General features: G+C 35.4%; 1 protein-coding gene across 1 annotated transcript in view; it reads left to right on the forward strand.

The window, feature by feature from the left end:
* Positions 1–3,450: 3,450 nt before the first annotated feature.
* cntnap2a (contactin associated protein 2a) overlaps positions 3,451–22,951 on the forward strand; it is a 337,198-nt gene continuing 317,697 nt past the window's right edge. Inside the window, exon 1 of the mRNA XM_052596190.1 lies at positions 3,451–3,846. Coding sequence (XP_052452150.1) covers positions 3,759–3,846 — 88 coding nt within the window. The 5' untranslated portion in view covers positions 3,451–3,758. The remainder of the gene's footprint in view (positions 3,847–22,951) is intronic.

A 22,951-nucleotide genomic window follows, 5' to 3' on the forward strand; every position in this document is an offset into this window, starting at 1 on the left:
ATATTTTCCATGGGTTTAGCTCCTGATGTTGGAAACTAGTCATGCAAGTTTATTTTACCATTTTGCCAGTTGCTGTATTTTAAATTATAGAGAAAAAGCTTTAAAAAATATCTCTGTATCATTGGATCATGAGATCAATGTTGATTTTATTATGTAAAGTCTGTTCTTCAGTAGAAAATATGCAATTAATTAATTGAGAGACTATTGAGCTCTTAGATGAGGTATTAGGATGCCTATCATCTAACATTTTTTCTTGGACTCCCTTCCGCTGGTTCCTTTGGTTAATTATTTCTATGCAATATTTCAGGAACCAATTATTCTCTCAAACAGCTAAATGAATATGCTCACCACAGCAATTCAGGTAATTCCATTTTTCAGAGACATCTGCAAAGCTCATAGGTCACAAAGAGTCAGTCTTTTCAGGATTTATAATTCCATGACATTAGCGTTTCTACCCTCGAAATCTGATTTCATTCTCAGGTCCACTGATTTATATGAGAGACATCTCATTTGAATATAATGAACTGTTGACCTCTAAAGATGAGGTAATCCATTATGAATAAAGGAGAAATAATGCTAGAATTTGATTATTGGAATGAAAGGATGACAGATGTTGGTACTTTGTCTAGTGGAATACCAGAAAAGACCATTAAATATACCATGTATTTGTGAGCTAAAGGTGATAATTAAAAGTAATTTTATATGAGAATTTTTAAGTCTTTGAAAATTAGTTCTTAATGATATTACTATCAATATAGCATTAGTTTGAAGTTTCAAAGAGTTCGTATTGTATTCCTTGATCTAACATTTATTAACTATAAGTTGTTTTGTTATGCTCTTTGATGTGGGTTTCCTAGTCTTACCCAACAGATGTATTATTGATTTTCATAAACATAACTTTCATATACAGTAATATAGTTTCAAGATGGGTGCATTAGGTTTTTATTGCATGATTAATTATAGTCTGATATGTAACTAAACATTCTTGCAACACAAGATAGTCCAAAATGTAGCGCATGGATGTTTACTCATAAAATTAAAATAAATAATTGACCTAAAAATGAAAATTTGCTGAGAATTTACTCATCATCAGGTCATCGAAGATGTATGAGTTTTAATTAAACATTGCATCACTTGTTCACTTAGGGATCCTCTGTAGTGAATGGGTGCCGTCCAAACAGCTTATAAAACATCATAATAATTCATAAGTAATCTATATGACTCCAGTACATCAATCAATGCCTTGTGAAGAAAAAAAAGTGTGTTAGTAAGAATCAAATCCTTCTATAAGATGATATGAACTTTTAAAGACTTTTTCTCTGGAGGACACGTTATTATGATTATGGACTTATTTGGTGACCAAGATGTTTAGTATATAACTACACAAAACTATCACGTCTATTCCTTGCATAAAGCTAGATTTCTACTATATGGACTACTGTGATGCTTTTTTATAGCTTGAAATCCCTTGTTTGCCAATCCACTTTCATTGTGTGGAAGAGAGCAGCTCAGATATTCTGATAAACATTCCATTTCATGTTCCACACAAGAAAGAAAGTTCTGGGTTTGGAATGACATGGGTTTGATGACAGTATTGTTTTTTTGCGTGAACCTTTTATTTATGTTTTTATTTTTTACCTAATGTGCTTGTTGATGCACTGCAAAGCAAATGTTTATCTCCATCCTGAAGTGATTACGCCAAGCACCTGCTCAGCCATAGAGGAAAAATCACAGGATGAGATGTGTTGCATTTTCAGCAGCACAGATTTTGATAGACGAGAACCTGGAGAAAAGTGAACATATCTGCTGTCCTTCTCTGCCTTTGCACAGATGGTGTTTCTTTCACACTCTTCTGAGAGTTTGCTTTTCAAACAGGTGGGTAAATATCACACAAAAATCCAAGAATACGCAGGTGAGGATTGCTGGGCACTTTTGTTCCAGACAGGAAGAAAAAACCAGTGAAGAGACAATATTCTCAGGAGGCTGTGAATCCAATTCATATGTCTTCCAAAAAAAAAAAAAAAAGATACCCTGGAAAGTACAAGAGGATTAACGTGATTCTGACTTTTTAAAAGTGTTTTGTAACTTAAAATAATTGTTTGTAATACTGTCTAAATAAAATTTTATTCATGTTAAAATAATAATTTATATTATTAACTATTAATATCACAAGTCTTTAAGTCTGCAAAGAAAATACTTTCTATGAATATAACAGCTATGTTAAGATTAAAATTAGTCTTTCATGCACTTTCTTTAATAAAAACCAATACAGATTCCTTTATTTTTTTCTTTATATTTTCACCAATTAAATGATTTGCCCTGCAACATTATTTACAAATTGCAGGACTTATTATACAAAATTGTTAATAAAAGGTGAGAAAGAAATGTGAGTGCTTACATAATATATGTATATATATATATATATATATATATATATATATATATATATATATATATATATATATATATATATATATATATATATATATATATATATATATATATATATATATATATATATATATATATATATATATATATATATATATATATATATATATATGTATATATATGAAAGAATTAGCTGCTTAATATAATACTGTTAATTATTTCCCTTTTCATAATAAACATTGATTCAGAGCCATAGAGGAGAAAGGAGAGAACTATTTCGAATTACAAATATTTTTTCTCATAAAAATGCAGTTTTTGTTTATTTATTTATTTTATTTTTATTTTACTGTTAAAAACTAAGAATCATGTATTTCCATCCTTCTTAAATACAGAATGAAACCAGATTGGTATGTGTTAAAAATATACACTTTACAGTAGTTTCTATTTGTTAACATGAACTAAAATACTTCTATTTAATTTCAATTTCAGCATTTATTATTACATTATTAAAATAAAACGTTTTAATTTTTTAATCTTTGTCTAACATTAACTTTCAAGAAATAGCTGCAATAAATAGTTATTTGACCAAAGATTAACAATTACTATAACGCATTGCTCGTTGTTAGTCAATACGTTAACAATGAGACTTCATTATAATTTCAAGGTAACGTCATCTTAACTTTGACAGCCATAAACCTTTTCTTTCTCTCAATCGATTTTCCACAGACCCCTCTAACGGACACGTTTGTACAACAAGTCTATATTTCTGTGCATACTTCTGCAGTAATAATTCTTTACAATTACATCTCGTACGACTCGTTGTAATTTGAGCGAACTCCACGGCCAAGATCTGGCCCATTATCATCAGTCCTGCAGAAACAGCTTTAGTTACAAACACAAAAGCGTCTCTCATTCAAATGCTATCTATTCTCCGCTGCCCATGAGAAGGCGCTCAAAGCAATGGCCCCTGTCCCGCGAGGGCTGCTCCACTGTTTCGTGGAACGTACCAACTCTGAGGAGAGAGGGGTTCTGTGTTTATATGGACGAGCGCGCGCTGCGTGGAGTAACTTCAGCACCTGGACAGCGACCTCCGCGAGACAGGCGTCACATTGCTACAGAAGCGCGCGGCGCCACGCGCTTCGAAATGGCTTGAAATACCGCATTAAAGTGCTCCGCTGTAGTCTTTTGCTGTTGAAAAGCCGGTCTCTTAGGCTGAATTTCATCGACACTGAGTACCAAAACTGAGAAGCGTCGGTTAGTGCGGGTCTCGCTCATCTAGAGGCTTCGCTCTGTGGAGCTGCTCTTCCGGACAGCGCGCGCGACAAGGAAAAGTAACTGCGTCTCCGCTCATCACACTGTAGTCGAATATGGAGCCACACGCCGGGACCGGACTGAAGCTCATGCTGTGGATTTTAAGCCACATCAGCATCTCTCGGGCAGCTTCTCCATCATCCCGTAAGTTGCAGTTGATTCCGTGGCATTTTTTGTTTTTGCATTGGTGGACACCGGGAGGCATCTGGCACGCTGGGGTGCTTTAGTCTATAAGTCCGGTGGCATGTACTCTACAGATGGAACTGGTGTATAGTTATGGATTCTTCTGAAGAACTTGCATTATTTGCAGTCGCATGTTAGTCGTGTGGTCATTGTGCTACATTGCAGTTCATCACGGTCGGCAAAGACCAACAATAAATCGAGCCTTTGACGGAAAGATGGTTCATATATTTAGATGGTGGAGATGATTTTAACCTAAAAACGTTAACCTAAAGCATCCCGGTGGCACTGCATGCGACAGCGTTTCTGTTTTGTCGAACCAGACCAGTGAAATTCCATGGAAATCGGGAAGTGTTGCAACACATTTTGTTTAAACGTCGAGACCTTAAACTTTATTCTCATATTAAGGTTGTTTATAAATATATTGCTAAATTATGTCATCTTTTTACAAGTACAACAGCTGCGGTTACAGCCTAACCCACTATCACTACTGTAACACTCATAGAAAACATTAAGTTTTATGAATGGATTTATTGTGGTCGAACTTGCATAACGTTTTATATTAAAATATATATTTATTAAAATGAATACAAATATTTTATTGCCATCCCCTATCATTTTAATTTATTTTGAATTCCTTTGATTTTTTTTTCCAAAACGGTAAACATATTGGAATAATTTAATTCCATTAAAATAAGTCAATTAAAAATATGCACCATAGACAATAATATATATATATATATATATATATATATATATATATATATATATATATATATATATATATATATATATATATATATATATATTTTTTTTTTTTAACAAAATTAATTTCAAATGTACCATTCTGTGTATTTTGAGCCAGTAGATTGGAAAGTGTGACAACCTTCCCTGTCTGGTCAGCCACAATATTGCTAGATGTAGATGAAAAGCTTGTGGATGTTATACATCAGATTAAATGAGACAACCTGCTGATTCAGATGCTATCAGTTCTGCCATATACTGTCAGTTAACATGATCACAAATCATAAACCAGATGTGTAATTTTACTTTCTTAGCTCAGTGTTTCTCCTGGTGGTGCTCGTTAAATCTGACAGTGTTACAACTCACTCAGCATTACAATACAACACGTCATGCTCTCCCTATTACAAATAAGTTAAGGAACTCTGATGTTCAAATTCTTCACATGCCACATTTGAACACATTGGCAGATTATTTTTAAAATGTAGTTTTATGAGTCATAAGCTGGAAATAAGCTGCTGGATTCCCTGCTGAGCTGCCCTTAACACTGACGCTTTACCTTGACTGTCAACTCTGCTTCTGTTCAGCTCTTAAACAGTTGGCTGTTGGATGAACAAAGTAGCATGGTAGTGTTCTGTTAGCTGGGAGAGAGTTGTTTTCGTAGCAGTGAAATTGTATCCTTTTCTACTTTATTTTTCTACTTGTTTATTGATGAATAAATATAATTTGCTTTTATTGTCATAATATAACAGTTAGAGTCTCTCATATATATATATATATATATATATATATATATATATATATATATATATATATATATATATATATATATATATATATATATATATATATATATATATATATATATATATATATATGTATAAGGAACATACTTATCTAAAAGAAATAAAAAATAGTTTTTGTAAGCACACCGTGTTGTAGAATTAGGCATTGGTTTTAATATAGCCTGAAGCGCCCACCATTTTAATATTACTACATAATTTAATTACTTGGCTAATTGCCTTGCAGAGAGTTAGCACTGCAAAATCAATAGAGTCAAGGAGAAATTGGTTCTTAGAAATAATTGGAATAGTAGGTCTCATAATATAAAATCCATGTTTGTTCTGCATCAACACCGAAACCAGCTCATAGTCAACCATTTTTCAATCCGTGAAAATTATGAATGACTGATTTCGCCAGTATTGATTTATTACACACATTTATTGCTGCAAGCATGCAAGTAAGTGAAAAGGTTTATCGCCGGACAGACTACAGGTAGCCAGGAATAATAAGATTAACAGCCTGGAATAGCCAGTCACTTAATGGCCCAAATTTAGAAGCAGCCGAGACTCAAATAAAAGCTTGCCAAAACAATGATTAATCAACAAGATCATTCACTTACGGACATTTTTAATTAATCTTTCCAGCTCTGTGGCTACATGTGGGAGAGAAACTGAGTAGCTGAGATAGTTGATTCTCCCTCTGACAGATGGATTGAGGTTTGAGATAAAGTTTGCAAATGTTAATTGAGTTGCAGAGGTTTTGAAATCTCTTTCTCTCTTTGTTAGCCAAGGCTACCAGAGCATTTGATATAAACATCCATCTCCCTATGAGCGCTCAAAGGTCTGATTAAAAAGAAAAGGTAACTGGATTGATTTGGCTCATATGGGGGCTGCTGCCTGCAGTGAAAGTTAGATGGAGCTTTTTTTATTCACTTTAGTTTCACCACATCACATAAGCAGAATCATTTGTAATTACTCCGGACAATGGACGGCATTAGTGTTATTTCCTTAATCACATCATGCACACGATCAGTGTGGCTGGCTGTCAGGTTTTGTGCTTTCTAAAGCAGCCAAAGATAGTCAAAGTGGCAGCTCAATGACCCGGTCAGAAGCAAAGTTATTTTAGTGGAATGTGAACGTGTCACTGTGGATGTTGCTCAATGATGACTCCTCTTAGAGACCAAGGTTTCATAAGAAATTCATCTCAAGGTGGCAATTACCTTTGTGTTATTATGCCTATTACAGAAGTGTTATTCAGTTATGAGAAAAAAATCTGAGAACAAAGTTACAGTTGTGAGAAATAAATTGCAGTTTTTAGAAATAAAGTTGCAATTCTGAGATACATAGCAACATATATGCTCATTGGAAATACGTGCCTCTACATACATTTCTGCAAAAATTAAAAGACTATGTACGATTCACTGCAGTTTCCAGTTAAAATGAACACTAGAGGCAGTAAACATGCATGAGTTTTCTAATTCAGTAGGTTTGCTTAGTAGCTCACGTGATACGCATTGGACAGAACTCTGAGAGTCCAAACAACTCAAATCTGCATATAGAAGTTAAAATAGCATGGTTGCATCAGTGTATACATTTTTATATTACTTTTGCATGTGTTAACACTATTAGGTAGGTTTAGGGTTTGGTTTGGTGTAGGGGATATTTCCAACACCAATATCCCCTACCTTTAACAACACTCCCTTTATCAACACTCCCTGAATATTTGATTTCTGAACAGCTAAATATGTACCTCAAGCAGCATTATAAAACACTGCAATATGTGCCTGTGACAATGCAATAAAAAACATGCCATTGTCACACATTAAAAGTGTGTTTTAGCGCCACTCTCTGGACATTTCACTTTGAAACTGCCGCGAGGTGCATGATTACGGTGTTGCAGAAAGGTATGTAAAGGCACATATTTCCAATGAGCCTGGGTTGCTTCTTTGCATAGATGATGTCATGCCAAAGTATTTAAATCAACACTTCTGTCTGTTCTAGAAGCAGCAATTGAGCAGAACAAACGTTGTTACCCATAATCAACAAAATGGGTTTTTTATTTGACAGATAGAAACAAAGGACTTTGCTAAAGCATAGCAATTAAGACTTAGACTATTACTGCGCAACACAATGCTAGGAAAACACTGAAATTAAACCCACTCGTCTGGTTCAGTTCTTTAGTTGCACACCCTATGGGAAAACAAGACTGCTGCCTCAGGATGTAACGCTTGGTCACCTGAGTTCAAGCCAATTTGCTTGTCCTTACAAAACATGTAGGCTAGATGCAGTGAGTCTGTCTAAGGCCACTTGGTAAGGTAAACTGAATACATAAGCTGCTACATTCATTTATTTCTTTGCTTGTCTCTGTATTTGTCTGTCATTTCTATACCAGCACTTTCCCCATTTAAAAGCAAATGGCAGGCATCTGTGCAGGCAGTCCCTGAAAGATTAATTCACTTAATTTCTGTTAGTAAATTGGGTATTAAGGGACCTTAAACAACAACTTGAATGTAGTGGCAAGCTGAAATAACAACATTTGTCTTTGGCGGAGGTGCGTAGATTCTACAATGTTCCTAATGAGCTGCCTTTTTAGTTTTGTATGACTGATTTGAAATTGATTTGAATGGAAACACTCTTTAGCAAAGCGGCTTGTCTTGTATTCATCAAGATAAGTTTGTACACAAGGCCAGAAAGTCAAACTGACCTTTTAAAATTCTCTGTAAGAAATGGTTTGTTTCCTTTTGACAGTAAGCAAATGCAGTTTCTGTTGTGATCAAGACCTTTGGATGTTTGCCAGCACATCACAAGAGAATGATCAGAGAACATATTAGGATGTAGGTTAAACCAGTTTACTGAAGGGTCAGTGCAATGCTTGAACTACTCTTTGAATAACTGCAGTAAATCTTAGTGTCCAACACCTGATAAATGGCCTTGTTTGTAGGGACCATTCACAACATGGCGATGGCTGAAATTATGCATAGGAATTTGATCTCGCTCATTGCATTTTGACTGCCTTTGTTCCCAAACAGCATCTTATGGATGTCTGTACTGTTTCAGAGAAAAACATAAATCAGGTTATTGTAAGAATAACATAATTATGTTTGAAATGAGAAATAGTCACACTGTGAGATATAACAATGTAACTGTGAGAAATAAAGTTGAATTCGTTAGGTATAAATTGCAGTTGTGAGACACAAAGTCGCAGTTACAAAGAAATAAAGTCACAAATATGAGAAATACAGTAACAAGTGTGAAATATGAACATGAAATTCTGAGAAAATGTGTTGCAATTGTGACATTGTGAGATATAGAGTCACAGTTGCAGCAAATAATGTGGTATGTAGTTATGATTATGATGAGAAAGTTATGAAAAAATTAGAAAAATAGTCAGTTCTGAAATGTTTTATGTTTGAAATGCAACAATTTAATATATATATATATATATATATATATATATATATATATATATATATATATATATATATATATATATATATATATATATATATATATATATATATATATATATATATATATATATATATACATACCCCCAAACATTTGTGATAAGCATTTTACAGATGAAAACTATTTCCTTTGCCAGACCCTAACTGTGTCTGATCTACTTAAAGCGAAGACAGAAGCGACTTTTCCCCAGCCTATGTTACCTCGAATGACAGACAAACACAAACCCAAAACTTGTTATTCTGTCTTTCCCTCTTGCTGGCTGTCTGTCTCCTATATACACACATACTATTTTGCTCCCTATTTCACCTACACACTTCTATAATGCACACATATACAAGTATTCAATCGCGCGCACACACGATTTCTCTCCCTTTTTCTCCAGGCGGTGGAGATGCTGTTATGACTATAGGCTCTAGACACAGGAGTGAGCTTTTCATCTAATAGCACAGTGGTTGCTGTACTCTGAGTGCACTTGTTCTTGTCTCTTAAAGCAGACTAGTAATAAAGCGTAAGCACTCTCAACTCATGGGCATACCGCTGTGAATAAAAGTGTATATTCAGTACGGAAATTAAAAACAATCCAATGTATTCAAAATCTGTTTGATACAAATAAATTAATCCTGTGTCAATGTTTGTGTTAGATAATACAGCTTATTATGTGCTATTATTTTAAGTGCAATGACTTATCCAACACTAATTTCACATGAACGTATTTTGAACACACCAAGCTGTATTGACTGGATTCATTGTAGGTACATAATTAATTCTACTTTAACGAAGTCTCTCCTGGTTTGTTGTGGGGAGTTGTGACTGTAGAAGATGTAACTGCACCATTCTATTCTGAGAGGCAAAAACACATCTTTCTCTATTGACAACCATTTATTCATGTATTCTGACATGAATAAACACATTTTTTAGACATTGGTGGCCTCACACAACAATATTTACAATGGACATTTAAAAAGGTGCTTTTGGATCATGGACCACATGATGTATTAATAATCTGATGTTACCTTCTTACAGTGCCTCGTTTCTATCTCAACACACAAATATTAGTCAGACCAGCCTATATATATATATATATATATATATATATATATACAGTAGGTCAGGTGGCATTGCCCCTCAAATTAATTGATGAGAAAATAATTAACAGAATATAAAACAATGATAATATAATAAAATATGCCATTAAAGTGACACTGTCCACCAGCGACAGCATCTCTTATTTCTCTCCTGAGCCCACTGAGTTTTAATAGACCCCCTAAATTAAATAAATAATAGTGTTGATGGGAAGACTAATTAAAAAGTAAACAAACAACTCACCAATTAATTACCGCTGACAACGTAAGTTCAGCCAAAAATAAAAATTCTGTCATTAATTACACACCCTCATGTCATTCCAAACCTATAATACATTTGTTCACCTTTGGAACACAAATTAAGATATTTTTATGAAATCCAAGAGCTTTCTAACACTGCATAGACAGCAACACAACTGAAAAGTTTAAAGAGCCACACAGATGGGAAATCAAAAATGACCTGTATTACAGTGTATGATGTAGCTGTCCATCAGTGTAAACAATGTGCAAAGTAATTAAACCAAAGAGTACACGATTTATAAAGTTATTGGCTTCTAAAGTAAGGAGTCGACTCTGAATCGCTGAAACGAGTCGTTATAGATTTCAAATATTTTGCCCATCTCTATGTACGCCACTAGGAACACTTTGCATAATAATCTCCGCCTACCGTCTTGGGAGAAACAACTCTGACCTGCCCCACCCCCAGACACAGACGCTCTGGTTGGTGTGAGAGCATCATGTCGAGTGTGTTTTTAATTGTAAAGGCAAGTTTGTTTTATTTTCACTGCCAAAGAATGAAGATCAGAAGAACCAATGGCTAAAACTCATTTTTACCACAATACCAGAGCAGTACAACAAATCCTTGTTGTGTTCACAACATTTCACTGATGACTGCTTTTCTAATCTCGGTGAGTACAAGGCGGGATTTTCAAAGCGTTTGGCCATAAAAGATGGTTCATTACCAACTTTATTTAGACCAACGAGCATCTCCGAATCACAACGCGAAGTATGATTATGAAGTTATGTGTTTGTTTTCTCCCGAGCATCTTATCAGTTTGAGTGCTGTCTGCAGCCTTTCTCTGCGCTGATCTTCATTTACAAAAACGTCATTAAAATGAAGTGTAACTCCGTGAATACTCAACAAAGAGACATGAGAGAGATATCTATGGAAAGCTTGACATGTCTACTTTAAAACTAAACAAGTGCTGCCGAAAACAGATATTCTGTGATAAAGTAATCCATATGAAAACAACGCGATGTCTGTTTTTTATGTCTCCCTTCGTTATATCTAATGTGACCACGCCCCCGCGTTGAACGCGCTATTCCGATTCAAACTGAAGCGCGCGGCTTGAATACACCCACACAGAAGAAAAAGCAGCGAGACTGTTCAAGTTTTTTATTTTACTGTTTGCTTCGCGGTAAGAGGAATAAGACATAATTCACCCCAAACAGATGCTAACGCATAGTTTACCGTGAAGTTGTGTGCGGAACAACCAATCAAAACTGACTATGTCAGTTGACCAATCAGAACACAGTATGCTACCGAAAGGTGTGGTTTAAGGAAACTGAATCTTTTGAACAGCTTCGCGCGAGCCGTTTGGGGATCTCTGAGAATTGAGGTAATTTTAAAATTATATTTTGACAAAATGACAATATTTTTTAACCTAGGATGGATTTAAACCTAATGTACAGGACTTATAAACAGTGATAGGAAGCTTAGAATTTTCATCTTACTGGCTCTTTAAGGCCCAGAAATGTAGTACAGAGATTTTTTTAAATAGTCCATGTGACATGAATGGTTCAACCTTAATTTTATGAAGCTACGAGAATACTTTTTATGTGCAAAGAAAACAAAAAAACGAAACAACTTTATTCAACATTTTCTTCTCTTCCGTGTCAGTCTTCGACTCATGTACATGAGAGTAATACAATGCATGTGTGTGATTCTGCTTACCTCAGCATCGGTCCATCTATTGCTGTTTTCATCACTTATGAAGTAAGTACATGTAAACTGTGTGTTTACGCTGCATTGGCCAATAAACATACACTTACACTCCTATTGTGATGGGTTTGACCCTACTCTAAAATAGTAGCTCATTTAGTCCCCCCAACAGGTGTCTCTATAAATAAAATCATTTCTAGGTCCTGAGGTGCAAACACAGAAAAAAGCGGGTACTTCCAGCAGTAGTTATAGGAACTATGAAAATGTTCCTCTGGTGTGAAAGCCCCTATAGAGACCTATTAGAGACGGTATTTGGGAGCCCTGAGGCCACAAACAAACAAGCTTATTCCTGCGAAAGCCAAATATCAACTAATTGAGATGTGGAAAATATTTTTTGGGGCTGTTCTGAGATTTGTACAGCTTTATTAGCTTGTGCTGAAAGACAAATATGGCCAAATATCCAGCTCACACCATAGAAATGAGCTGTCCATTCAAGCCATATTCACAATAAATGTCCACTACACTACAAGAAACATTCACTTCACATTTCAGCCAGGGTTTAAACATTCTGCTGTCTAATAATGACCTTGGAATACTGTGGTCAGAGGTGTTGATGATGGAAATTAGAGCAAATCTCAGGATGTAAGAGGGATGAGTGAATGTTATGTGTAGCAAAAGTAAGCAAGCTTAAAGACTTAGAAACTGAAGCCTCATAGAAGGGAATTTGTCATGCTGTAGCTGTGTTCACTAAACAAACACACTCCTATACCTCTGGGAAATATGCAGCTTAATTTCTGCAATCATAATCGGAATGTTCAGGGGGAGATTATCCATATCATTGTGCCAAAGTGTGCAGTCTGTATAACGTTGAAATCAGCAATATTTTAAATCTCGTCAAGATAAAGACACCTAAAGCCTAAATTAAACCATCTTACTGTGGTTGTTTTCATCATGAGCTTATGATTACACAATATTTGCAATTTTAGTTTTTTATACCCATTGTGGTTAGCAATAAGTCAAAGTGAAGAAGAGAAGTGCTGTGTTGCTACAGTGATTTGTTCACAGCAAGAATTTGAACATAATTCTTCTCCTAGCGGCCGCGTCTCTCTCGTTGGCCGCGGCGCTGGTAGGGGATGGACGGCCCGGCATCCTGGCCCGTCGGCCGTGTAAACGGGTGCGGTTCTCCTCCGGATCGCGGGTCCGGCAGCTCACGTCTTGGTGGCGCGGGAGTCCCTCAACGCACCCTTCCTGGACCCACGAGGACACCAGTGTGCATGCACGGGGAAGAGACCGGTCTCCTGAGGAGAGGCGCGTTGGGCTTTTAAACAGCGGCGGTAATGAGGCTCCACTTCCTTCAGGTGTGCCCCATCACACGCCGCCAGCCCTGACTCATCCAGCGCCCCTCCTCTCACACACCCACTCCAGTCGGGAGCCTGGTGAAGGGCGGCGATTTAGGACGGGGTGCCGGTGATAATCAGGGAGGAGGCAGCTGACTCGTCACAATATATATATATATATTTCACAGTTTTAATGTTTTTACTGAATTTTTTATAATTTGCTGCCTTGTTGAGCATATGAGACAAAAAAATAAAATAAAAAAATAATTCGTACCAACCCCAAACATTTGAAGGGTATATTTAAATTTCATGTTGACTTTATGGAAAATAAAACTCTATATGAGAAAAATACTAAGCAGACTTAACTTGTCTAACACGGACCAATTTTACCCACTTTTATATTAGCATATTCAAAAGGCACGTCTAATTGCAGCTAGAGGAATGCCTCCACTAAGCTTTGACATTGTGCACTATTAAAAAAACACAAATAAAATAATGGTCTGCTAATCCCCTGAATATCTCAGTCAGAGAAATGAGAGGATTTTAGAAAAGCTGCAATGTTTAGTGATGCTAGTATGCTAGGCATCTGTTAAGAAGATGTGTTTTGTATCTAACACGGTCATGCGTGGGTGACAAATCTTTCAAACTTTTACATTTAAAGTTTTACAAAATGCTCTTCAAGAGCAAGACGAGAGATCTAATTGGATCAGAAACTAAATCAAGTTTCTCATCACATATTATTTGTAATTGAATTTTTCATCAAAGGCATTATCTACACATTCTTCGAGGGCACAACCGCTTGTCATTTTTAAAATGAAGTGGATGTATAAAGTAGGCTACCAGAGCAAATGACAGGATACATTCAACAGCACATACTTTCATTTGTCATTTTTGCTCTTTTAAATATTTTATCGGAATTAATTTTTATTGATTGCCCTGCAGAAGTGCTTATAATCCTGTAAATCGGAGTCCCTCCATTCTTCCTCTCTGATCTTTATGTACCCTTTCATGCTCTGCATCTGCTCTTTATTACACTCAGTCATACATGTCAAACATCTGACGAATGGCACCAAAGTTCATCTCTCAGTCTACTGCTTTGTGATTTATCCTCAGGCTCATGAATTAATCTATGGGACAATTACTAATGCACTATTCCGTGCTGAGTGCTGTGACCCATGGGGTAATGCCAGTGCCGGGATATAGAGCAGCTCTTCCAAGTTCTTGCCCTCCACAAATCAAAGAGAGCAGTGCATAATAAAACAAAAGTGCTGCCTGTATGTTTCGAGGCTGTACTGTCACTTTGTGTGATTGGCTATGACAGTCCCTCTCCCATTGCATCCATTGCAGTCTCATTAATAAACCTGAAGTGCAGTGGACTGGCTTAGGTGGGCAGGCGGGCGGGCAGTATGCTCCTGCAGATTGCATCTCCATGTAGAGGCGCAGGTTCTTTTCTTCTAAAGTGACTTTTATGACTGGTTTTGTGGTCCAGTGTCACATTTGTGTGTGTGTGTGTGTGTGTGTGTGTGTACATACAGATGTACCTCTTATATTGTACTGTGTCCGAAACTCTGGTTCTCCTCTGGTTTTGCTTCAGGCAAAAGATTTTACATTGGAAATCAAGTGGTGACCCAATGCAGTACACAAATTGTTTATTATACACAACTGTTCAACTTTTAGGGTCAGTAGGACATTTTTTCTACAAAATTAATAATTTTATTTGGCAAGAGGGCATTACATTGACCAAAAGTGACAGTAAAGAATTTTACAATGTTGCAACCAACTAACCAAACAAACAATCACAATTCATATAGATGCCATTCTTTTGCTGTTTATTAAGAAAAATGTCCTGAAACAAAAAAGCCAGACATCAAAACGTAAACGCAAAATTAAATTTTATGTAATCTATTTAATAATGAACAACCTGTTTATGTTGGCATAAGCATAAATGAGCTGCTTCTACTAAGTGACAGAGGAATTTGCAACAAAATACAGGGTTTTATTGTGATGCAAAGCATTGGATATCAACCAAAATTAATAATATAATATAATATAATATAATATAATATAATATAATATAATATAATATAATATAATATAATATAATATAATATAATATAATATAATATCATATAATATAATATAATTCCAAAAATAAATAAATAAATTAAGGGAGTGTTTTTATACACATTTTGTAAATTTTATTAAAATCTTGATGTTTGCATCAAGAAATTTTTATGTAATGTCTCCAGAATTACATCCAAATATGTGAATTGAAACCCAGCTGCTACCTACTGCTGAGTGACATGTGAATTTTCACCAAAACACAGGATCGACCAGCCTTGAACAACAAAAAGGATGCTTTTCCCCCTCTCTTTTATTTTGCAACCCAAACTATATATAATTATGAGTTACACATTTTATTACGTTTAGTTTGGCTCTGGTATTTCTCTGACAAATCAGCCTGTAACTCACTAAGGTACTATAGCTGGGGGCATTATCATACTGTACCTCTGCATGCAATTAAATGACTGTGTAGACTTTGCTAAACAAAGTAGCTTTCAAACTACTTATCTGAATCATGCTATTTAAAACCTTTTCCATTAGCTCTCTCGGTCATCATGTATATTTTTCTCTGCTACATAAAGAGACAAACATGGAGGATTTCTAAGGGCTCTACTATCTCTCACTCGAAAGCTCATAGAGCCATTAATGGCTTTATATCATGTACTAGGGTGACTAGTGGGGTAGCTAGCCATTAGCTTGCAAACTAATTTGCTAAGTAAGCAGCACTCACTTGCTTGTCTCTCTCATTGGGGGCATCATTTAAAAAAGGCTTTTTGACTTTTTTAATACTTGTTCATGTATCCCTAGTGAATTCCCTGCTTGGTCAGTGCGGGGTATTTTTAGAGAAGCGTGAGTTGGCGAATAACATGTGCCAGCTAGAGCCATAATGGGAGATGGAGAGGCTCTTAGCACACCACTAAAGGGCCATGTGTTACATACAACCTTACAGAGAGAGTGTCTATGTTTTGTGCAGGGTTATGTAATCAACTGTGGACCACTATCTCATGGAGTAACTGACAGAAGCTCTACTAACCTGCCCAGATGACCAGCAGCTCTTAGTGAGCAGTCGATGAAGGCACGCAAGCATACTGTTTACAAGTGCAAGCCCTGTCAGACCTAGATAATTAACACCACATTTTAAGATTAGAATAAAGATGTGTAATTTGCATTCAGCAAGCTGTTTGGTGTCCACAGAGCACTTTGATGATTATTAGCATATTACTCTTAAGTGTTGTGAGGTGCTGGCCTCACGGCTTGGTGTTTGGGAGTAATGCAGAATTTGAATTTTTCTCTTTTTAGATGTAAAAAACAACACAAAATCACTGGAAAAACCAACCTTTTCTCCAATCCCTGAAATACGACCCATCAGAGCATATACTACAATTGCGCCCCTATCGGCCCCTATTTTGTATAGCTCAGTTGGTAGAGCATTGCGTTGTATGACGGTACATAATCATACGATCATGGGTTTGATCCCAGAGAACGCATGTGCTCATAAAATGTATATGCTCTATGAATCCACATTTTGCATGATTTCTGTGAGGGGCAGGTTTAGGGGTTGGGTTAGGTGTGGTCATTCGAACGAATAAGCCACCTTGTAAAATATGTATGAATTACTGTGAGATCGGTGTAAAAAGTCCACACATCGCATTTAAATAAATGCGCATTTTGATTAGTAATTACAGTTTTACGTCATTTCATGACGACAGACGCAACACGATACTGTCATTATTTTTATGCCGACTAGAAGGTGCTTAACTTTAAATCATAAATATAGGTGGTATTAAGATGCTTGAACAGACGACCTACATGTATATGGTTGTTTTTTGTTGGAGGACAGGCTCGGAAAACAATGCCTCTACCTACATTTTTGCAAAACTCCAAAAACATGCCTTTACAGGTAATTCACTGCAGTTTACAGATTAAATGAACACTAGAGGCAGTAAAACACCAGCAAATTGTATTTAAATGAACACAAATTTTGATTAAAAGATTACAGGAGAAAATTGATTAATAAAGCTTTTTTTTACACAATAATATGTTTTGACCTCAAAACACTTTTACCATAGTTAATTATGTGTAAACTAATACATTTTGACATTTGCATCACGTAACCAGCTTCGTATGTGTGTTTTTTCTGTTGAAGTAAACTTGACGACCCCCCCTCCCCCCAAATCACGTCTCCTCAAAAATAATGACAGCATGATGCCCCTGGTTGAGGTGTTCTACAACTGTTCTTGCCGGCTTGTTCAACACTCATTTAGTCTTTTTAGGTCCTCTTTAAACCTCTGCCAAGTTTCTAAGCTCAATGCACATGCAGCTTTAACCACACAAAGGAGAAGTTTAAGCAGTTCTGCATTAATATTCAAATATATCACAACCTCCTGTAGCAGGAGTATCAAGGGAATATCTGCCCCCTCTTTAGCAAACAGCCATAAATTAACACACTTAACTTAGGTACATATGTGGACCCCTCCGTGGATCTGTCTCACATGTGGCTTGTTAGGAGTTATGTATCACTGCTCCTTTTCGCAACAAGCCTCCTATGAATATGTAATCACTTTTGATTTATGAATGTCCAGATATTCCACACCTTGATATATATGTGACTTTCATACATTGATACATTTCAGTATGATTCTGAGTTTGTAGTACTATTTTATACCATTTAAAAGGGGACGGGGGAAGATTAAAAACACACCTTTCAATATCTGATCCTTTCTGCCGGCAGGGGTTGGGGGATAAAGAAACTTTTCTAGGCATCCAAAGTCACATTAATTGAAAATGTGTATCCACTGGGTGCAGCTGCCAAAGTAGATTATATAAAGTTGCATATAACTATATATGGATAATTACAAGCAAAAATATAACTACATGTAGCATAAGACGGGGTCATGATTTTCTTAATTTCGTCATTTAATCTAAATTTCAAAATGTGTGATATTTGGTTAGTTTTAATTTTAATTGATCTAATTTTGTGAAGTTTTCTAGTTTTGTGAAAACTGGTCTGCAGTGTTGTATTATGTGAACTATCAAGTTTTTTTTTGTCTACTCACTTTTTTTTAATGAGGGACTGGCGTACACATGAATGTTTTTAGATTTGAGTAAATTTTTATTTATATTTTGATGTGAAAATATAATGACATAAAAATGCACGCACATGTCATCTGTTGCTGTAGTACCTATGTGGCACATGTGACATGTGAAATGTGTTAACTAACTTCTACAGTTTTTCTAAATAGTTTTTACATTTTTCTCCAATGCAGTGTTCTTGTTCTCAAAAAAAAAAAAAACTATTAGCACAGCCATCCTAACACTGAAATACCTTAACAGTTCAACTTTTTTCCAATTTTTTTTTTCTTTTCTGATGATCTCTGTCTACATGTTACAGTTTTCATCTTCTCTTCCTTTACTCCCCTTTCTCTAGCAAAATTCCATCTTCTAGACTCACACCACTTTCTTTACCCCCCTCCCCCATTTTGTTTGTATCTATTTTTATTTTATTTTATTTATTATTATTGGCATATTCATTCTTGCTTTTTGTATACTTTTCCTTTTATTATTACTCTAAAGCAATTCTGATAAATGTGTAAATGATTAGGAAAACATCATTTCCTGTGTTGAGTGTATGATTAACAGCAAAAACTATAGAATGCCCAAGATATGTTACTGGTATAGTTTAGAAAAATGCAATGCTCAATATGGCCACTCAATCGCAGGAAGCCCCGCCTTCTGAATGACAGCGCCAATAGCTAATCGGTAAAGGCAACTCGTCACAGTTGTTGTCAGATTTCTTTGGTGATTTCAAATATGAAATTTAATCCTAAACTTAATGAACTGTCTGGAAAATTTGATGTTTCCCTATTCAAAGAGATAGGAGCTGCACTGGATGTCATAGAGGCGATTCAAAGATTGCCACCGAGTGACATGATCTGCCTTAAAGACACTTTGTTAACATTTAATAGTTATCAGTTTAGGGCCAATCGAAAATATACCAATTACAGAGTTTTTTGTACAAATTGTCTATAAATGAGTGTAATTTGTGTAAAACCTTTTTTCAGATATTTTAAAGTATTGGTTGTATTTTTTTTATTTTTTGGAAAATTAATCCTGGTAGTGGGCGACAAAGAGGAATAGGAGGGGAAAATAAAAATGAAGGGGATGATGTCTAAGGTCATTTGTCAGTTGCAGCTCATGTCTGAAGAGAGATGCTTGTTTGCACTGGACAGGTAATACAAAAAGCTTTAGTTTAAACAGCGAGGTCAACTCTGTAATAAATCAACTTGCAATGGAAGGTAATACGATTAAAATGCCCTCTTTGAAATATGGATTTGGTAAGTATTAATGAATTCTTGTAGAAGAAAATTAATCAAGCCCCTTATCCAATTATATACCAAGCTCTGTCGTTTCAATCTACTTTATGCCTTTGGGCTTCCCCCTTAATTATGTTTGGTTATATTACCTACAGGTAAATCTTAAAAGAATTAATCTGAGCTGCCAGAAGTGCACATATATATTTTTGAAGGTTGTCATCGCCTACTTGGAGGACTGCTAAGATTTTCAAATTCATTCAAAGTTAATTTGCTTAATTAACATAACTCTAGAAAGGGATTTAAAAATTCATTCCACAACTAGTTATATAGTTGAATATGTTAAATATGTTTAGTCTATGCTTTGTTCTGCAGGTTTTTCCTGTCTTAACATTTCAGGGTTAGTGTCACATTGTGAAAAAGGAGCACATGCAATTATTTCTAAGGAGATGGAAACCATGGTTAAGTGTGTGTACATCTGGATATGTTAATTTAACATGCCTCTTTGCTTTTTAATTGCTGTAACATAACAGTGTTGCTTATTCAGAAAAGCACTAATACAGATTAGCTTACTAATTGTGGGTGCTGTCAGTTTAGTCTGCAAATAATTATTAAGAAAAGTAATGAAATTACTTGAATAACAATTTGTAACTATCTAAATATTTACAAGTGAGACAGGTGTGATTCATTTTAAAGCACTACCCATTCATTTCAACATTATCTTCAAATTTGACAGAACGACTGACCATCATAAAACTTATTATATGACGTCATGAAGACTCATCATTATCCAAATATTCAGATATTACGGTATACTAAGTGAAACCCTCAGCAATCATTTCATGCATACTTCTTTATTTCTGTTTGGGAATTAAACTAGCGATGTCCAATTACGCAAATGAATCACTCTTATGATTTGGTCAAGCAGGTTAACACAATGGTATGAAGTGGTTCAGAATTAATTCAGACAGTTCACTCACGGACTGAATCACTTGAGGCCATTTCTCACTGAATGGAAATGGAATATATTATAACAGAAAGCAAAAATTGGTTATTTCTGGGAAAAAGTGCAATATTTACCTACCATCTGATCTAAGCCTGTTTCCTGTTGTTTGCCAGCGAGGATGGTGTTCACAAAGTTTTACGCCGTGACTCTGCACTTGCAGCTTTTAAACGACTAACGTTACTGCAGGTAAAATCAATGGTAACAAAACAATGCGAGATAGCACGTGACATTGCCAAGTGTCTAAAATACCATTTAAGATCGTCCTAGAAAATAAAAGTATATTCTTTTCAGTAATGACTCTTAGAAATGCCTCAGATACATGTATTGTAAGCAAACAAATCTTTAGAATTTGTGAATTTAGTTTTTTTTGCGTACACTATGTAAATATTGATTTGTTAGGAAAATTTGTTTGTGTTTTTGACGAGAATGTCATGCAGTTTTTTGTGTAAATTGTCAAGAGAACTGTCTCAGACAGCTATCACCAGTTTGCATGGCCTCTGTTGTGGCTTTAGTCAGTGCTGGTTTATGTAGAAAGGTTAGAAAGTGTGTGAGTCAGGTACCCTTGGCCAGCAATACCCCGTCGCTTTCCTACCCGTGAGGGACTCTTGTGTGGATCAGGCCTAGAGCATCTCTTCAGTCCTATCCATTATTCATCAGGAAGTCTCAACAGATGCTGCTTTCCATTTGATACAGATAGACTGGCATATTAAACTCTGTGGAATTTTGACACCCTGTGACATAAGCATGTAAGAGTCTGTTGCTTTATTCAAGAGAATAGGCAGCCTTGTTTCGATATGTTTTAGTTTTGATAACAGTGAATCTATCTTCTATCTATCTATCTATCTATCTATCTATCTATCTATCTATCTATCTATCTATCTATCTATCTATCTGTCTGTCTGTCTGTCTGTCTGTCTGTCTGTCTGTCTGTCTGTCTGTCTGTCTGTCTGTCTGCACACTATGAACATGTTAATTTAAATTACTAAATTATAGCCCAGTTAAGACTTATAATTAGACTAGTCATCCTGGCAATTGAAAATATGTATTTTTCATATCCCAACCTGAGATTTTATCTGTTTTTAGACTAGAGTATGAAGTCTGAATATATAATAATGTTATTTAAAGTGATACCTTGTACATAGCCTTGTTTATGTATTGTGTCTATGAGAATGCAGTTTTCTAATTTCCATTTTTGTATTCTTCATGTTATGAAAGATGACTGCAGTATGATTATATTGAACATGGTTTTGTGTGTGAATCAACAAAATCCCAAAAGACATCCCATTTTTCATAAGCATTTCTTTGTTTTTCTTTTCCCACTAAGCAGTACCCTTGTGTATTGTACCTCAGACAAATCAGCAAGTTATAGAATTTTAACTTCAACTAGGTCAGCTTATGACTGCCTTCCACTCACGCACATATAAAATATTAATATTTACAGATGATGGTATTTCTTTAGTTTTATTTCCCTCTTGAGGTGTGAGCCAACTACAGTTTTGCATTGTATTACTTGTATTATTATGTGGGTGTATGACTGTTGAGGTGTTTACTAAAGTCATTGGAATTCAGTGAGGAAGTTTAATGTGATATTATAGCCATTGCTTGTTTATTCAAGCAGTATGCAGATATTTTAACTTGGTTGTCTTCACTGTCAAAAGAACACTTTTCTTAGACCTTATTCCATACAAAAGCAAAAGGAGATATTGCATTAATGCTTTTGGCAAGACTCTTTGTGCTCCTTTTTTATACAACACTCCAAAAACGGCAAAATAAAATGACCTCAAAACAGTCCATAAAGTTAGTTTGCAATGTTTAAATCGTTACTCACTAAAAACCTTGCTCTTGACCATAAAAATAAAACACAATGTGCTAGATTTGACATCAGATACAAAACACTGTTGATTCTTGCTTGTTTTGTAACCGATCACTACATGCTGATTTTGGAAGTGTGAACAATATTGGTGATGAACTGAAATTGTGGAAACCAAACATATTTGTCTGAAACAAACACAATTGATTCTTGCTTGTTTTGTAGGGGAGAACCGGGGCGAAAGTAACACGGGACGAAAGTAACAAAGCGATTTTCTCCAAGCCTCTTTCTGCATTTGCATTCCCAGCTATGACAGCATGTTCAGATTTCGAGTTTTCGAGTACAAAAAGTAAATTATTGAAGCGGTAATTTTTTTTATTAGTCGTTAGTTGTTTTTCTTGTTTCATGTGTCAAAGTAATGATCAATCTACAGGTTATTTAGTGCTTTAACACATCCTAAAGTTTGCATTTTCAATTTTTTTTTATGTAAAATTAAATAAAGTTTAAATGTTAGGAGTTCCTGTCGG

The sequence above is a fragment of the Carassius gibelio genome, chromosome B24 (assembly GCF_023724105.1).
Source record: "Carassius gibelio isolate Cgi1373 ecotype wild population from Czech Republic chromosome B24, carGib1.2-hapl.c, whole genome shotgun sequence".
Taxonomy (NCBI): Eukaryota; Metazoa; Chordata; class Actinopteri; order Cypriniformes; family Cyprinidae; genus Carassius; species Carassius gibelio.